The sequence below is a fragment of the Macaca thibetana genome, chromosome 3 (genome assembly GCF_024542745.1).
Source record: "Macaca thibetana thibetana isolate TM-01 chromosome 3, ASM2454274v1, whole genome shotgun sequence".
Classification (NCBI taxonomy): domain Eukaryota; kingdom Metazoa; phylum Chordata; class Mammalia; order Primates; family Cercopithecidae; genus Macaca; species Macaca thibetana.
This window is the reverse complement of record NC_065580.1, coordinates 9,732,878-9,751,348: the sequence shown is the minus strand read 5'-3', so window position 1 is coordinate 9,751,348 and position 18,471 is coordinate 9,732,878. Positions and strand designations below refer to the sequence as shown.

Below are 18,471 nucleotides of genomic sequence, written 5' to 3'. Positions count from 1 at the left end.
TCTCCATGTTGGTCAGGCTGGTCTCCAACTCCCAAACTCAGGTGATCTGCCCACCTTGGTCTCCCAAAATGCTGGGATTATAGGCATGAGCCACTGCGCCTGGTGGAAAAAAATTGTTTTTTAAATTAGCTGGGCCTGGTGGCACATGCTTATGGTCCCAGCTCCTTGGGAGGCTGAGGTGGGAGGATCAGTTGAGCGCAGGAGGCCAAGGCTGCAGTGAGCCATGATCTCTCCAGTGCACTACAGCCTGGGCAACAGAGCCAGACCCTGTCTGGAAAAACAAACAAAAACCATCGTCCACCAGACTGCAAGTAAGTCTTATTTTTTCTGAGCAATTCTATCTTCCAAAATGATTTCTGGACAGCAGGTCCCTACCCCTTAGTCCTCAGCGTTCTGGAGGGACTTCCTGTCCTTGCCGTGTGCCACCTGCTTGACCCGTTTCTGGGCTCCACAGCAGGGTGGCTTCGGGAAGGTCGAAGGGCCATGTAGATCGTGGCCCAGCACCTTGTGCAATCCCTCATAGTTAGTGGAACTGAGGCTCAGATAGCACGCTCCCTGGACCCCGTTGGGGAGCAGTGTGGGGTCTGGTCGAGAGCCCCTGTCAGCATGTTACTTCTTCCTCTCTCCCCAGGTGACAGCCTGCTGATGGTGAAGAACCCACCCCCAGCCCCGCCACAGCCCCAGCCCCAGCCCCAGCCACCGCAGCCACAGCCGCAGTCGCAGCCCCAGCCGCAGAGCCTGCCCCCGATCGCGGTGGCCGAGAACCCGGGTGGCCCCCCAAGCCGAGGGCTGCTAGACGACGGCTTCCAGGCGCTGCCCGGGGAGCGTGGCTCGGGCGAGGCGCCGCTGGGTGGGGACCGCAGCACTGGGGGCGGTGGGGGCGATGGGGGCGGTGGGGGCGGCGGCGCGGAGGTGGGGACGGGGGCAGGCGGCGGCTGCGGCAGCTGCTGCCCTGGCGGGCTGCGGCGGAGCCTCCTCCTGCATGGCGCCCGCAGCAAGCCCTACTCGTGCCCCGAGTGCGGCAAGAGCTTTGGCGTGCGCAAGAGCCTCATCATCCACCACCGCAGCCACACCAAGGAGCGGCCCTACGAGTGCGCCGAGTGCGAGAAGAGCTTCAACTGCCACTCGGGCCTCATCCGCCACCAGATGACGCACCGCGGCGAGCGGCCCTACAAGTGCTCGGAGTGCGAGAAGACCTACAGCCGCAAGGAGCACCTGCAGAACCACCAGCGGCTGCACACGGGCGAGCGGCCTTTCCAGTGTGCACTGTGCGGCAAGAGCTTCATCCGCAAGCAGAACCTGCTCAAGCACCAGCGCATCCACACGGGCGAGCGTCCCTACACGTGCGGCGAGTGCGGCAAGAGCTTCCGCTACAAGGAGTCGCTCAAGGACCACCTGCGCGTGCACAGCGGCGGCCCGGGCCCAGGCGCCCCACGGCCACTCCCGCCGCCACCCGAGCGAGACTAGGGCCCCGCTGGGGGAGGGCAGGGCCGGACAGAGTGGGCTGGGAGGCGACCCGAGGGCGGTCTGAGCACCAATCACCCTGCCCGATGTCCTTGGCCACCGTCTGGAAATCGGCAACAGGCATTGCACTCCGGTTGGGGGGTCTCCCGGGGTGGGGCAGGGGTCCCCCAGATCTATCTGGTCTGAATGGACGCCCAGCTCATCTCTAGGGTGGACCCAGTGGCCGGGGAAGGGCCAGGGGGACCGCGAGGAGCCAAGCGTCCTCGGGCACCGCCCTCACACCCCCTCGGGTGCCCTGGGACCACTGGGCCACAGATGGTCATCAGGGGAAGCCACCAGGGAGTCCCGAAGCCCTTCTGAGATCAGGAAATCAGGTCCCAAGGTTAGGAGACACCCTGAAAAAAAGCGAAGGCCGAGGGATGTGCTAAGGGTAACACCATGATGACAACACTGCCTCGCGTTTCAGTAGCGCTTTATACTTTTTTAAGTGTTTTCTATCCGTTATCCATTTCACCCTTGGCCTATCCCTCTAAGATAAGCGGGGTAGGATTTTCCTGGTGACTGAGGAAAGTAAGAGGCAGGTGAGACGGTTCACCCAATCACACGGGAAGGGGCGTGCGTGGCCCCGCCACGCTCACCGCCTACCTCCACTGCCCGGGAAGCTGCCGGCCTGTCCCTCCTGGTCTCTTTCGTTCCTCTCTCTCACCCACGGACAAAACCAGAAGCGACGGGAGGCCAGCTCTTGGGGTTCCTGGGAGCGGGGAACAGATTGGCTACGAAACGCCCCAGGTTGTGCATCCAGAGGGTTCTTTTTCCATGGGAGCTCCTGGTGCCCCCTCGGCCCCAGCCTGTCCCTCCCGCCTCCAGCCCCTCAATTTCGTGCAGCAGCATCTTGTCACTGCACAACAGTGGCCTGGTCCCCCAGAGGCAGCTAGGGCCCCAGGTCAGACCTCACCGTGATGATTCGTTCAGTTTTCCCAGGGCAGAGAGGCGAAGGAGAGGCTTTCGCTGAGAGAGCAGCCAAAAGCCTCTTCCCAGGAGCGTCGGGCAAGTGGGTGCTAGAGTCTGAGCCTCAGGCTCTCCTGCCCCGGGCCTCCCAATTGGTGCTATCTGTTACTGCCCGTGTTCACGGACATGGATACAGACCCTGCTATGCTCCATACCCTGCAGGCGCCTCGGGAAGCGCCCAGAGGACTCCCCTTCACGTTGGTGCACCTGCTCCATGGCTCTGGGCAGTGTCCCGAGGGGCCACAGTCTCCATTTCAGCGTCTTGCATGGCCTGGCACCGGGTGGGGTGGCATGCCCCAGGACCCTTGTTTGTGTCAAAAATGACTTTCCCTGCCCCTGCCGTGAGTCTGGCATTCTTCCCAGCCGTGAGCACAGTGGGCAGCCGGCACCCAGCACCACTTTGGTGAGCGCCCTGCTTCCGCCCTCACCCTCATCTACGCTGCTCCGCTCTCCTCAGACCCCTTTTTGCCGTGCAAAGGGAATTCTTGACATTAAATAAAAGGTATCCAGATTGCAGACTGCATGTTCACAGAGCTGGGGGTTCTCCAGCTTGCCTACAGTAAAGCCTCAATGAACTGGAATCCAATTCAATGGGGTATTTTTTTTGGTCTTCATTCTGCTTTTAAAAGGAGACAAATATTAAGAAAGCAAATTGAGATGAGAAATTAGACAGGGTTCAGTAGAGTTTTTTTAGAGTAGAAGGGGACCCTCCAGTGATCAGTTGCTGGGGGATGGGGTAGTGTGCCACTTTTCAAAAGCATATGCAGAAAGGATTTTCCTAATCTAGATCATGGAAAGGTCAGAATGCTTTTTGGTTGCCAGGAGTGTGAGGAGAGGGGAGGCGTCATTGTTGAGATATGGGTTTAAAACATCTGGCCGGGCGCGGTGGCTCACACCTGTAATCCCAGCACCTTGGGAGGCCGTGGCGGGCGGATCACGAGGTCAGGTATTTGAGACCAGCCTGACCCAAATGGTGAAACCCCGTCTCTACCAAAAATACAAAAATTAGCCGGGCGTGATGGTGCGTGCCTGTAATCCCAGCTACTCAGGAAACTGAGGCAGGAGAATCGCTTGAACCCAGGAGGCAGAGGTTGCAGTGAGCTGAGATCGCACCACTGCACTCCCACCTGGGCGACAGAGCAAGACTCCGTCTCGAAAACAAAACAAAAACACCTGAGCACGAGGCTGTCTGACCCCTTTATTTTACCTTCAAGGGGCAGATTCCCAAGGAGGCCTAGTGACTGAACTAGTGAGAGCCAAGCCTCTCTGCTTTCCTGTATCATAGGCTGGTGGATGCCACGTCACCAGGTACTCCTCAGCTACACCATGAGTCGCCCCAAGCCCTGGCACAGGTTGCTGGAGAGCCCCATAGTGAGCCTCATCCCCAGAACTGATTGGAGATGGTGACACTCAGGATGTTGGCCTCTGCTGGCTCCCAGGCAGCGAAGATCCTCAGTGAAGACTCTGGAGTCCACATCCTGAAGCAGGACTGGGGCCTTGCTTTGGGGGTGGATTTTTATTTTCCTTCTGAGGAAATGTAGTTTATGTATGTATTTAGAGACAAGGTCTTGCTCTGCCATTCAGGCTGAGTGCAGTGGTGCAATATTGGCTTACTGCAGTCTGGACCTCCAGAGCCGAAGCAATCTGGTTGGGCGTGCTGGCTCATTCATGTAATCCAAGCACTTTGGGAGGCTGAGGTGGGAGGATTGCTTGAGACCAGGAGTTTGAGACCACCCTGCCAACATAGCGAGACCCCTGTCTCTAGAATAAAGAAACAATTTTTTTTTTTTTGAGACGGAGTCTTGCTCTGTCGCCCAGGCTGGAGTGCAGTGGTGCCATCTCAGCTCACTGTAAGCTCCGCCTCCTGGGTTTACACCATACTCCTGCCTCAGCCTCCCGAGTAGCTGGGACTACAGGCGCCCGCCACCTTGCCCGGCTAGTTTTTTGTTTTTTGGTTTTGTTTTGTTTTGTTTTGTTTTGTTTTGAGATGGAGCCTTGCTCTGTCGCCCAGGCTGGAGTGCAGTGGCCGGATCTCAGCTCACTGCAAGCTCCGCCTTCCGGGTTTACGCCATTCTCCTGCCTCAGCCTCCCGAGTAGCTGGGACTACAGGCGCCCGCCACCTCGCCCGGCTAGTTTTTTGTATTTTTTTTTAGTAGAGACGGGGTTTCACCATGTTAGCCAGGATGGTCTTGATCTCCTGACCTCGTGATCCACCTGTCTCGGCCTCCCAAAGTGCTGGGATTACAGGCTTGAGCCACCGCGCCCGGCCAAGAAACAATTTTTAAAAACAGAAAGGCCGGGTGTGGTGGCTCACGCCTGTAATCCCAGCACTTTGGGAGGCCAAGGCAGACAGATTGCCTGAGCTCAGGAGTTCGAGACCAGCCTGGGCAACTCAGTGAAGCCCCATCTCTACTAAAATACAAAAAATTACGTGGGCGTGGTGGCGTGTGCCTGTAGTCCCAGCTACTTGGGAGGTTGAGGCAGGAGAATCATTTGAACCCGGGAGGTGGAGGTTGCAGTGAGCCAAAATGGCAGCACTGTACTCCAGCCTGGGTGACAGAGAGAGACGGGATTTCACTGTGTTGTCCAGGCTGAAGTGCAGTGATTCAATCATGTCTCACTGTAGCCATGAACTGCTGGGTGCAAGCAGTCTGTGCCTCAGCCTCCCGGGTAGCTGGGACTATAGGCATCCATGCATCACCACACCTGGCTTTATTTATTTATTTATTTATTTATTTATTTTACTTTTTGTGGAGATAGGGTTTTGCTATGTTGCCCAGGCTGGGCTTGAACTCCTGAGCTCAAGCAACCCTCTCTCCTCAGCCTCCCAAAGTGCTGAGATTATAGGTGTGAACTGCTGCACTCGGTCTGTCTTTTGTTTATTTATTTTTTAGATGGAGTCTCACTCTGTTGCCCAGGCTGGAGTGCAGTGGTGCCATTTCAGCTCACTGCAACCTCCGCTTCCCGGGTTCAAGTGATTCTCCTGCCTCAGCCTCCAGAGTAGCTGGGATTATAGGCCCCCACCACCATGCCCGGCTAACTTTTGTGTTTTTAGTAGAGATGGGGTTTCACCATGTTGGCCAGGCTGGTCTGTAACTCCCGACCTCAAGTGATCCGTCCACCTCGGCCTCCCAAAGTGCTGGGATTACAGGTGTGAACCACTTCGCCCAGCCCAGCCTATTTTTTAAATTGACTTTTAATTTAAAAATCAATGCAGGCCGGGCGCGGTGGCTCAAGCCTGTAATCCCAGCACTTTGGGAGGCCGAGGCGGGCGGATCACAAGGTCAGGAGATCGAGACCACAGTGAAACCCCGTCTCTACTAAAAATACAAAAAATTAGCCGGGCGCGGTGGCGGGCGCCTGTAGTCCCAGCTACTCAGGAGGCTGAGGCTGGAGAATGGCGGGAACCCGGGAGGCGGAGCTTGCAGTGAGCCGAGATCGCGCCACTGCACTCCAGCCTGGGCAACAGCGAGACTCCGTCTCAAAAAAAAAAAAATAAAAATAAAAATAAAAATCAATGCAGGCTGGACATGGGGGCTCACGCCTGTAATCCCAGCACTTTGGGAGGCCGAGGCAGGTGGATCACTTGAGGTCAGGAGTTCGATACCAGACTGGCCAACATGGTGAAACTCCGTCTCTACTAAAAACACAAAGATTAGCCAAGTGTGATGGCACACAACTGTAATCCCAACTACTCAGGAGAATCGCTTGAACCTGGGAGATAGGGTTTGCAGTGAGCCAAGATTGTGCCACTGCACTCCAGCCTGGGTGACAGAGTGAGACTCTGTCTCCAAAAAAAAAAAAAAAAAACACACAATGCATGCAATAAAAATTCGAATAGTTAAAAAAAAAAGAAAAAGAAAAGAGGACCCAATAAAGAGTGAAACTCTTTCCCAACAGACTTCCTGGAAGTATGAGAGCTGCATCTGTGTCCTTACAGACCTGTGTTCAACTTCTCAGGCATTCAAATTCCTTCCTCATTTCAGGATATGCTTTTCTGGGCTTTCTGTCCCCATCAGCCTAGGAAGTTCTAACAGGGACATCTGGATTGTAGCATTCCTTCCTCAGCACTGTACCAGATGATCGGGTACAAGCAGTGCTCTGCAAAGGTTGCTGCTCCAAAAAGTTCAGAGAGGTGGAACAGATCCTGAGGTGGGTGGACAGCTCAGGTAACTTCATGCTCATGGCCTCAGTTTGTGCCTTACTTTATGGAAAGGGGAAGGCAGGGCGTTAGGAGAATGAGATTGAGGATGGATGGGTGGCTGCGTTGTTATTGTTTCATGAACACCTATTAGGGAACAAAGAAGTGTAAGACCTAGTCCTTGCCCTCTGGGAGCCCAACGTCTAACAGGAGAGAAGGTATTTGTGAGAACAGCACTACTAGAAAGCATATGACTACATGAGGGTGGGGGCTTGAGAAATACACGCCTGATCTTCCGGAAGACTCGCCACAGGACATCCCACTGAGAAGTTGGGAAAATACTGGTCTATAGAAGCCATACTGAGCTAGTGATGGCCAAGGCTAAGTCTCTGGTTTCCTGGATCCTGGGCTGGGGGATCCTACTGCACTAGTGCCCCTTAGCTACGCTATGAGTCACCCCGGTCACTAGCACAGGCCCTAGGAGAGTCCCATAGGGAGCTCTAACCCCAGAGCTGATCAAAGATAGTGACACTCAGGATGCTGGCCTCCGCATTTTGTTCACTTAATTACCTCTTTAGTATTTAGCACGTGTCTAGCCAGGATGGGCACCATAGGGGGTACAAGTGATTGGAGTTGAGCGACAGACATGAACAGGAAACTGGCAACCTAAGGCAGTACAATTTGCTTGACAGCAGAGTTGATGGTAGGAGTCGGAGCTCCTGATACGATAAGCATGAGATGAGACTTCATGGAGAAGTCAGGGATTGGAGGATGAATTGGATGGGGCAGAGGGAAAGGAGGGAGGAGGCAATGTGGGACGAAGGTGAAACACACTGGGGAGACAGGAATTGGGATTGTAAGGCAGGAGACTGGCATAGCCAGAGGCCGTGGACCAGCTGCTGGTGGTCTGGGCCCCACAGAGCTGCAGCCCCTTTGGAACTCCTCAGGAACAGGAATGCATAGCGCTGAAAGGAGGCCAGAGAGGATGAAATGGAAGTCTTGAGAAGGTTGGTTTAAGTCAGACACCATCAAAAATGAAAAACACCCCAAAACACACAGGTAAAGGCAGTTATGATCAAGGATTTGGGCACCATGACCGGCTCTCTGACATCTGGGCCCTGGGTATTGGGTGTTGGCAGGGAGTAAAGGGGAAAAGTAGGAAACTTCATACCAGGCTCAGGATGAGCCAGCCTGTGCCTGTAATTTCACAGCATTGGTCCATCCAGCTGTTACTGTAAAAACATGGAATAGAGCATCCTAGAGGCCCAGAACCCTGTTTTGGAAGAGCACAGGACAGTTTGGGGGAGGTGTGGCTGTCATTCCACCCCCCACTGACTCCTAGGGAGTCATTAGGGAGGCATATCCTTTTTCTTTCTTTCTTTCTTTTTGAGGCAGGCTCTTTCTCTGTCGCCCAGGGTGGAGCGCAGTGGCACGATCTTGGCTCACTGCAACCTCTGCCCCCAGATTCAAGCGATTCTCCTGACTCAGCCTCCTGAGTAGCTGGGATTACAGATGTGCACCACCCAGCTCGGCTACTTTTTGTATTTTTAGTAGAGATGGAGTTTCCTCCATATTGGCCAGGCTGGTCTCGAACTCCTGGCCTCATGTGGTCTACTCACCTCAGCCTCCTACAGTGCTGAGATTACAGGTATGAACCACGGCGCCTGGCTAGGGAGGCATATCTCTAAACTGGTAATTCTTTTTTTTTTTTTTTTTTTTTTTGAGACGGAGTCTCGCTCTGTCACCCAGGCTGGAGTGCAGTGGCGCAATCTCGGCTCACTGCAAGCTCCGCCTCCCGGGTTCACGCCACGCCATAGCTGGGACTCCGCACCCGGCTAATTTTTTTTCTATTTTGTTTTTTTTTTTTTTTTTTTTTTTGAGGCGGAGTCTGGCTCTCTGCCCAGGCTGGAGTAGCTGGGGACTCAGCTCACTGCAGCTCCGCCTCCCGGGTTCACGCCATTTTCCTGCCTCAGCCTCCCGAGTAGCTGGGACTAACCACTTCGCCCGGCTTTTTTTCTATTTTTTAGTAGAGACGGGGTTTCATTGTGTTAGCCAGGATGGTCTCGATCTCCTGACCTTGTGATCCGCCCGCCCGCCTCCCTCTGGGATTACAGGCTTGAGCCACCGCGCCCGGCCTTTTTTTCTAAGTAGAGACGGGGTTTCACCATGGTCTCGATCTCCTGACCTTGTGATCCACCCGCCTCGGCCTTCCAAAGTGCTGGGATTACAGGCGTGAGCCACCGCGCCCGGCCTAAACTGGTAATTCTTGAGATGAGAGATCCTAAATATCTGTTCAGAATCATACACAGCCCCCAGCCCACCCTGATAAGGGTTCCAGATATCTCCTTCCAGAAGAATCACTCTGCTCGTGAGATGCTGGCACTGTATCCCAAAGGTTGGGAACCTCTGTTCAAACTTCTTTAGACATAATTTAATTTAATTTAATGTGTTATTTTTTGAGATAGGGTCTCGCTCTGCTGCTCACTCTGGAGGGCAATGGTGCGATCATGACCCATTGCAGCCTTGAGCTCCTGGGCTCAAGCGATCCTCCTGCCTTGGCCTCTCAAAGTGCTGGGATTACAGGTGTGAGCCACTGTGCCTGGCCTAGACATATTTTAAATCCACATCACCCCTCAGATAATTATATACCCCTCAAATAATAAAGCATGATAATTTCTATAGGTTTATCATAAGACTCTCTTTGTTATAAAAGACTACCTTTGGGCTGAGTGTGGTGGCTCACACCTGTAATTCCAGCACTTTGGGAGGCCAAGGTGGGTGGATCACCTGAGGTCAGGAGTTCGAGACCAGCCTAATCGACATGGAGAAATCCTGTCTCTACTACAAATACAAAATTAGCCAGGTATGGTGGTGCACGCCATAATCTCAGCCACTCGGGAGGCTGAGGCTGGAGAATAGCTTGAAGCTGGGAGGTGGAGGTTGTGGTGAGCCCAGATCATGCCATTGCACTCTAGCCTGGGCAACAAGAGTGAAACTCTGTCTCAAAAAAAAAAAAAAAAAAAAAAAAAAAGACTCCCTTTGATGTCTCCCATTCAAGATTCAAGTCCTGTATCTGGTATTAGAGGTGTAAGCCAGTGTTGACTCTCTGGGTGTCCCCACACCTTTCATTCCAATGGTGTCAATATCCTTTAACTGAAAAATGGCTGCTTCAGACCCCATCCTACATATAGTGTCAAAGCCAGTGCCCCTGCCCCACACTTCAAGGATTTGGGGATGAGAAGTGGTTCTCTTTTTTCTTTGGAGATGGAGTTTCACTCTGTCGCCCAGGCTGGAGTGGAGTGGTATGATCTCAGCTCACTGCAACCTACGTCGCCCAGGTTCAAGCAATTCTCCTGCCTCAGCCTCCCAAGTAGCTGGGACTACAAGAGCGTGCCACCACGCCTGGCTAATTTTTGTATATATATATATATATGTGTGTGTATATATAGACACACACACACACACGTATATATATATATATTCGAGACGGAATTTCGCTGTTGCCCAGGCTGAAGTCCAATGATGCAATCTCAGCTCACTGTTAACCTCCATCTCCTGGGTTCAAGTGATTCTCCTGCCTCAGCCTCCCGCATAGCTGGGATTACAGGTACCCGCCATCACACCCAGCTAGTTTTTTGTATTTTTAGTAGAGATGGGGTTTCACCATGTTGGCCAGGCTGGTCTCGAACTCCTGAGCTCAAGCAATCAGCCTGCCTCGGCATCCCAAAGTGCTGGGATTACAGGCGTGAGCCATTGTGCCCGGCTGCCACCCTATTTTATTTTTATTTTTTTTCTTGCCTTATCACTCAGGCTGGAGTGCAATGGCACGATCTCAGCTCACTGCAACCTCTGCCTCTCAGGTTCAAGCGATTCTCCTGTCTCAGTCTCTCAAGTAGCTGGGATTACAGGCACCCGCCACCATGCCCAGCTAATTTTTGTATTTTTAGTAGAGACAGGGTTTCACTGTGTTAGCCAGGATGGTCTCGATCTCCTGACCTTGTGATCCACCCACCTTGGCCTCCTAAAGTGCTGGGATTACAGGCGTGAGCCACTGTGCCCAGCTGCCAGCTTTGTAGTTTTCATTGACTGAACCTAATTTATTTCACTAGGTCCCTAATGACCGCCTTTAGTTTTTATTTATTTATTTATTTATTTTTTTTTTGAGACGGAGTCTTGCTCTGTTGCCCAGGCTGGAGTGCAGTGGCGCGATCTCGGCTCACTACAAGCTCTGCCTCCTGGGTTTATGGCATTCTCCTGCCTCAGCCTCCCGAGTAGCTGGGACTACAGGCGCCCGCCACCATGCCCAGCTAATTATTATTATTATTTTTTTTTTGGTATTTTTAGTAGAGACGGGGTTTCACCATGTTAGCCAGGATGGTCTTGATCTCCTGACCTCGTGATCCACCTGCCTCGACCTCCCAAAGTGCTGGGATTATAGGCATGAGCCACCGCGCCTGGTGACTGCCTTTAGTTTTTAAAGGAGCATTTCTTTCTTTACACTGCCCCATGATAGCAATACAGACATTTAGCCTGTCAGTGGAAGCTCTGTCTGCTCTATTGCCTGCTACCCAAACTTGCCCGGCCGTGCTCAGTCCTTCCTCCCTCCTTCCCTCTCTCCCTCCTCCCTCCCTCCCTCCCTTCCTTCCTTCCTCTTTCTCTCTCTTTTCTTTCTTTCTTTTCTTTCCTTCTTTTTCCTTCATTTATTCTTTCTTTCTTTTCTTTTCTTTTTTTTTTTTTTTTTTTTGAGACGGAGTCTCGCTCTGTAGCCCAGGCTTGGCCGGATCTCAGCTCACTGCAAGCTCCGCCTCCCGGGTTCACGCCATTCTCCGGCCTCAGCCTCCCGAGTAGCTGGGACTACAGGCGCCCGCCACCTCGCCCGGCTAGTTTTTTGTATTTCTTAGTAGAGACGGGGTTTCACCGTGTTATCCAGGATGGTCTCGATCTCCTGACCTCGTGATCCGCCCGTCTCGGCCTCCCAAAGTGCTGGGATTACAGGCTTGAGCCACCGCGCCCAGCCTCTTTTCTTTTCTTTCTTTTCTTTCTCTTTCTGTATAGGGTTTTGCTCTATGTATGTATGTATGTATCTATCTATCTATCTATCCATCTATCTATCTACTATCTATGTATCTATAGGGTTTTGCTCTGTCACCCAGGCTGGAGGGCTGCAGTGGTGCAATCATAGCTCACTGCAGCCTCGACCTTCCAGGCCCAAGCAAGCCTCCCACCTCAGCCTCCCAAGTAACTGGGACCACAGGTGTGTGCCACCATGCCTGGCAAATTTTTAAATTTTACGTAGAGAGGAGGTCTCCCTATGTTGCCCAGACTGGCCTCTAACTCCTGGGCTCAAGGGATCCTCCTATGTCAGCCTCCCAAGGTGCTGATATTACAGGCTTGTCTCCTGACCACTTCCAAGCCATGCCCTGTTTTTTCCCAGTTTTGTTCTCCAGGAGTCCTGGGCCAGGGGACCTGTGTCCAAGTCCTGGTCTCTCAAGCCCCAGCTCTGGTCCCACTTTGTCCCTGAAGACTGCTTCACCACTCTAGGCCACACCCTCCCCTGACTTCCCACAGAGCTTTTAGAAGTATCTCTAAGTCCAAGAAACTGTGCGGCTGAGAAAGACACAAAGACAGGATGGGAGGCACTCCTTGCCTTCTGGGACTTCCCATTCGGTTTGGGTATACAGAGAGCCACCATTCCTTCACTAGTCAGTGTGCTTCTGGTTGCAATCAACAGAAGCTGACTGACCAACCAGGAAGAAAAGGGAATATTCTGGAAGGAACCTGGAATCATTCACAGACTCAAAGGAACTGATGAAGAGCCAGTCTTGGACACTGACAAAAATGTGTCTGTCATTTCTGCTCCTTTCACTGTATTGGGATCATTCTTTCAAACCAACTTACTCTAAAAAAATGGAGGATGGCTGGGCGCGGTGGCTCATGCCTATAATCCCAGCACTTTGGGAGGCTAAGGTAGGTGGATCACTTGAGGTCAGGAATTTGAGACCAGCATAGCTAACATGGTGAAACCCCATCTCTACTAAAAATACAAAAATTAGCCAGGCGTGGTGGCGCATGCCTGTAATCCCAGCTACTCAGCAGGCTGAGGCACAAGAATCACTTGAAACCGGGACACAGAGGTTGCAGTGAGCCGAGATCGCGCTACCGCACTCCAACCTGAGTGATGGAGTGAGACTCTGTCTCAAAAAAATTTATAAAGAAAAAAATGGAGGACAAGATTATTCCTGACTCATATAGTTATAATTCACCAGAGAGGAAATTAGCTTTTTCCCTCAACTCAGTTAGAAGGATCCCAGGGGAAAGCTTGGATTGGTCCAGCTCAAGACACATCCCACCCTGGCTTAATGACTGTGCTATGACTGGGCCCACAGGGTGCTGTGATTGGGCTGGCTTGAGTCAAGTGCTCACCCTTCAAGCAGTTACTGAGACCAGGCTGGAGTTGCTATGCAAGAAGATGGCAACACACATTTGAATTACATGGGTAGGACCTAGGAAGGCACATTTCCCAAAGTGTAGGAGGTGTGATGCTCAAGGAAGAAAGGAGACATGCTGGGCTGAAGAAGTTCGTGGGTGCGCACCACAGACACATAAACAGCAGGGGAGGCACCTTGAGCCAAGGCGTGTTTGTTCCAGGATTCTCACTGACCTGCAGTCTAGCAGGGCATGCTCTCCATAGGATTATTAGTGTGAGGGAAGGAATACAAAAGACATGGTTTGGCCGGGCGCGGTGGCTCATGCCTGTAATCCCAGCACTTTGGGAGGCTGAGGCGGTTGGACCACTTGAGGTCAGGAGTTCGTGACCAGCCTGGCCCACATGGTGAAACCCTGTCTCTACCAAAAATACAAAAATTAGCCAGGTGTGGTGGGGCATGCCTGTAACCCCAGCTACTCGGGAGGCTAAGACAGGAGAATTGCTTGAACCCTGGAGGCAGAGGTTGCAGTGAGCCGAGATTGCACCACTGCATTCCAGCCCAGGCAACACAGCGAGACTCAGTCTCAAAAAAAAAAAAAAAAAAAAAACAAAAAAACACATGGTTCACGCCATGTAGGGACTTGCAGGATGGTAATGGCAGTGGGACAGAAAGAGCCTTTTGTTTTTTTTGAGACGGAGTCTTGCTTTGTTGCCCAGGCTGGAGGTGCAGTGGCCTGATCTCAGCTCACTGCAAGCTCTGCCTCCCGGGTTCACACCATTCTCCTGCCTTTGCCTCCCTAGTAGCTGGGACTACAGGCGCCACCACCACGCCCGGCTAATTGTTTTATATTTTTAGTAGAGATGGAGTTTCACCATGTTAGCCAGGATGGTCTCGATCTCCTGACCTCGTGATCCGCCCACCTCGGCCTCCCAAAGTGCTGGGATTACAGGCATGAGCCACCATGCCCGGCCCAGAAAGAGTCTTAATGAGTGGAATGAAGCCATGGATTATAAACTTTTTTGAGGAAAAAACAGGCATACATATATGTACTTATATAGGCTAATATGTATGCTATAAATCATACACATGATACAAATTTAAAGGATAAGATAATTTTTTTTTTTTTTTTTTTTTTTTTTTTTTTTTTTTTTTTATGAAACAGAACCTCATTCTGTCACTCAGGCTGGAATGCAGTGACGTGATCACAACTCACTGCAACCTCGACCTCCTGGGCTCAAGTGATGCTCTTACCTCAGCCTCCAGAGTAGCTGGGACTGCAGGCATGTGCCACCATGCCTAGCTTTTTTTTTTTTAATTTTTTGTAGAGATGGGGTCCCATTATGTTGCCCAGGCTGGTCTCCAACTCCTGGCTTCAAGCAATCCTCCCACCTCAGCCTTCCAAAGTGCTGGGATTACAGGCATGAGCCACTGCACCTGGCCAAGATAAATATTATTAAAACATTATTTTAACAGTGTATGTTATTTGTTCAGATAATACTTTTTTCTTTCACTAAAAATGAGGGTCTGGGGGTGAGATGATGTCTAAGGTAATTTTCAGCTCTGCATGTTGCATTCATATTCTACAAATGTGGAGATCATAGGCTACAAGTACTAAATGTCTGTTTTCTTGATTCTTGAGATACCACTGCCACTAATGGGAATAACGGTGAACTTCATTTAAAAGTTTTTTAAGCAGGGCATGGTGGCTCACACCTGTAATCCCAACACTTTGGGAGGCTGAGGCAGGTGGATCACGAGGTCAGGAGATCAAGACCATCCGGGCTAACACGGTGAAACCCTATCTCTACTAAAAATACAAACAAACAAACAAACAAACAAAACTTAGCCTGGGCATGGGGGCAGGTGCCTGTAGTCCCAGCTACTCAAGAGGCTGAGGCAGGAGAATGGCGTGAACCCAGGAGGCAGAGCTTGCAGTAAGCTGAGATCGTGCTACTGCACTCCAGCCTGGGTAACAGAGCGAGACTTTGTCTTAAAAACACACACACACACACACACACACACACACACACACACACAGTTTTTTAAAACGGACTGGGCGCAGTGGCTCACACCTATAATCCCAGCACTTTGGGAGGCCAAGGTGGGTGGATCACTTGAGGTCAGGAGTTTGAGATCAGCCTGGCCAACATGATGAAACCCCTTCTCTACTAAAAATACAACAATTAGGTTGGCGTGGTGGCACACATCTGTAATCCTGGCTACTTGGGAGGCTGAGGCAGGAGAATTGCTTGACCTGGGAGGCGGAGGTTGCAGTGAGTCGAGATTGTGGCACTACACTCTAGCCTCGGAGAGAGCAAGATTCTGTCTCAAAAAAAAAAAGTTTTTTAAAACAGCATATGTCAAGATTTGAATGTCAGTGGGAAAAAACAAACGGGTAGCTTCTAAGAGACACAACAAAGCCACATTTATCCTGCTGAATTCATTGCAATACAAGGCTTGGGCCTTGCAAAAGTAAAGCAGAGAGAAGAAATTGCCTGTCATCAAGTGCTTGCTGTATGCCAGGCACTTGACTACATAAGCACTTTACATAACAAGGTTGTTGTTCCATCAACAACCTTAGGATGAGGTGTTCACATTCTCAGCGGAAGACAAGGATACTAGGGCAGAGTGAGCATGAGCCACAGCACTTAGTAAATGAAGGATCTGGGACTAAACAACAATAACAATCATGAGTACTTCTCGATCTCTTCCTCTGTGCCAGGTACTGTTCTAAGTACTTGACTTGAATTCACTCATTTAATTCACACAACTCTGTGAGCTAAGTACTGTTTTCTATTCACCAATAATAATGAGGAAACAAGTACTAAGAAGTTAAAGACCTGACCAAAGTTCGTATCTAGTAAGTGGCTGTGATGGTGAATACTGAATCAACTTGGTCGTATTGAAAGATGCAAAGCATTGATCCTGGGTGTGTCTGTGAGGGTGTTACTCAAAGATTAACATTTGAGTCCGTGGGCTGGGAAAGGCAGACCCATCCTTAATCTGGGTGGGCACCATCTAATCAGCTGCCAGCACAGCTAGAATATAAAGTAGGCAGAAAAATGTAAAAAGAATAGACTGGCCTAGGCTCCCAGCCTACATCTTTCTCCGGTGCTGGACCCTTCCCACCCTCAAACATCAACAAACATCAGACTCCAGGTTCTTCAGTTTTGGGACTCGGACTGGCTCTCCTTGCTACTCAGCTTCCAGACGGTCGGTCTATTGTGGAGCCTTGTGAGCATGTGAGTTAATACTTAATAAACTTCCCTTTATAAAATATTTATATATATATATATATCTCCTATTAGTCTCTCTAGAGAACCCTGACTAATATAGTGGCAGTGCTGGGCTAGGGACCCAGACGGTCTCACTCCCCAGCCTCACTTAGCAAATTGCTGTATCCCACTGTCTTCACCAGGCCAGGGGACTGCAGGCGCCACACCATCTCCACCAGCCCAGGGCATTGCAACCCTGGTGCCTGGTGCTGCCTCCTTTGCAGGCTGGAAATTTGAACTGAGCCTTTTTCCAGACTTGCAGGCTCAGAGTCTGGGATGCTGAATCATGCTCAGTTTCAAGAGACTGACGTATAAGCCACAGTGTGGACATAAGCATTAGCCTCACCTGCATGTTGCCTCCCAGAAGCTACCTGGCAACATGCATTGTCAGAAGGTTGCCTCGTGAGTATAGAAACAGAGTAGAGGGAATGAGTTCTACGACTGAACTGTTTAATGACCTCAGCATCCTATGTCCTGATATTGTGCCTGTGGAGGATAACATTTTTATTTTATTTTTAAAGACAAGGTCTTGGTCTGTTGCCTACGCTGGAGTGCAGTGGTGCAATCATGGCTCACTGCAGCGTCGAACTACTGGGTTCAAACAATCCTTCCACCTCAGCCTCTTGAGTAGCTGAGACTACAGGTGTGTACCACTACTTCTGGCTCATTTTAATTTTGATTTTAATTTTGTAGAGACAGGGTCTGCCTATGTCGCTCAGGTTGGTCTCAAACTCCAGTGATCCTCCTGCCTCGCCCTCCCAAAATGCTGGGATTACAGGCATGAGCCACCTCACCCATGACACATTTTTTTTTTCTGTATCTGACACCAAGAGTTTGTTGGTCTGAGAGATCAGGTCAGACCCTCTGGACAGAATCTCCCTGACTGATTGGTTTCTTCAGCCTGGCCCATTCTTTCTCTAGATTTATTAATGATCCAATGAAGTGCCTGTTGATCTAGTTGCCCTGGAAATAATGCCTGTGTTTGAGATGACATTTCATATCCTTCCACTCTGATTCATCATTCAATCATTTACAAATACGAATACTTCTATCTACAACAAATGGAGGATATAGCAGAGAGACATTTCAGTGGAAGAGATATAGATAATTAATATGTAAATGAGTGAAAAAATGAGATTACTTCAGATGGTGATAAATAGTATGAAAAATTTCCAGCAGGGTAATGAGACTGAGTATTGAGATGGAGGATGGCGTGGGGCTGTAGAAAGGGGGGTCTGGAGATGTCTCTCTGAGGATGTAGAATCTGAACTGAGCCCTGCATGTGACGAAGGAGCTAGTCATGATCTTAAAAGTTTTGTTCTCCGCTGGGTGTGGTGGCTCACACCTGTAATCCCAGCGCTTTGGGAGGCTGAGGTGGGCGGATCACCTGAGGTCGGGAGTTCGAGACCAGCCTGGCCAACATGGAGAAACCTTGTCTCTACTAAAAATACAAAATTAGCTAGGTGTGGTGGCACATGCCTGTAATCCCAGCTACTCAGGAAGCTGAGGCAGGAGAATTGCTTGGACCTGGGAGGTGGAGGTTGCAGTGAGCCGAGATTGTGCCATTGCACTCCACCTGGGCAACAGGAGCGAAATTCCATCTCAAAAAAGAGTTTCGCTCTCAGAGGAAACAACTTCACGCCTATCACGTGAAGTGGAAGTTCATTGCTTGTCTCCAGAGAGACAATGGTATAAATTAGGCAGGTATGGTTGCAGTAGTGTTGCTGGTATTGGCGATAAAGTACATGGCGATGAAATGGTCATGTGGCTGTGCTTTCCAACAAAAATTCCGAACACATCGTCTTACATGTAGCATGAGGACTGAGAATATCTGAAATCAGGGTTGTCTTGGACTTTCCAAGGCACATGATTACCATAATTAACAGGCTACAGAGGGCTGGCCTGGGCCTGACTCCGCACTCCACACTGTTGCTGTGGAAACTGTTCCCAGTTTCTAAAAAGCCAAATAACAGGCGAACTTTTGGAATAAAATCACTTGCCTTTTTGAACCATATTTCTTTTCTCCAACAATGTTACATGTTCTTTCCTCAGCAAAAAGTCTGACTTTTACACATTTTTGAATCCCTCAAAACATTTAGCAGAGAGCTGGACATACAGAAGACAGCAGGGTCCCATGGCTTTGCCTGAAAGGCAG

The 18,471-nt window shown here is 50.7% G+C and overlaps 3 protein-coding genes across 3 annotated transcripts in view; 1 reads left to right on the top strand and 2 right to left on the bottom strand.

Moving 5' to 3' along the window:
* Nucleotides 1-3,058, top strand: part of ZNF282 (zinc finger protein 282) — a 30,949-nt gene extending 27,891 nt beyond the window's left edge. The window contains exon 8 of the mRNA XM_050785881.1: nt 632-3,058. Within this exon, the coding sequence (XP_050641838.1) occupies nt 632-1,467 (836 nt within the window). The 3' untranslated portion in view covers nt 1,468-3,058. The remainder of the gene's footprint in view (nt 1-631) is intronic.
* The window catches only part of ZNF425 (zinc finger protein 425), a 370,402-nt gene that overhangs the window by 114,336 nt on the left and 237,595 nt on the right, over nt 1-18,471 (bottom strand). The window lies entirely within an intron of this gene.
* The window catches only part of PDIA4 (protein disulfide isomerase family A member 4), a 415,254-nt gene that overhangs the window by 215,235 nt on the left and 181,548 nt on the right, over nt 1-18,471 (bottom strand). The window lies entirely within an intron of this gene.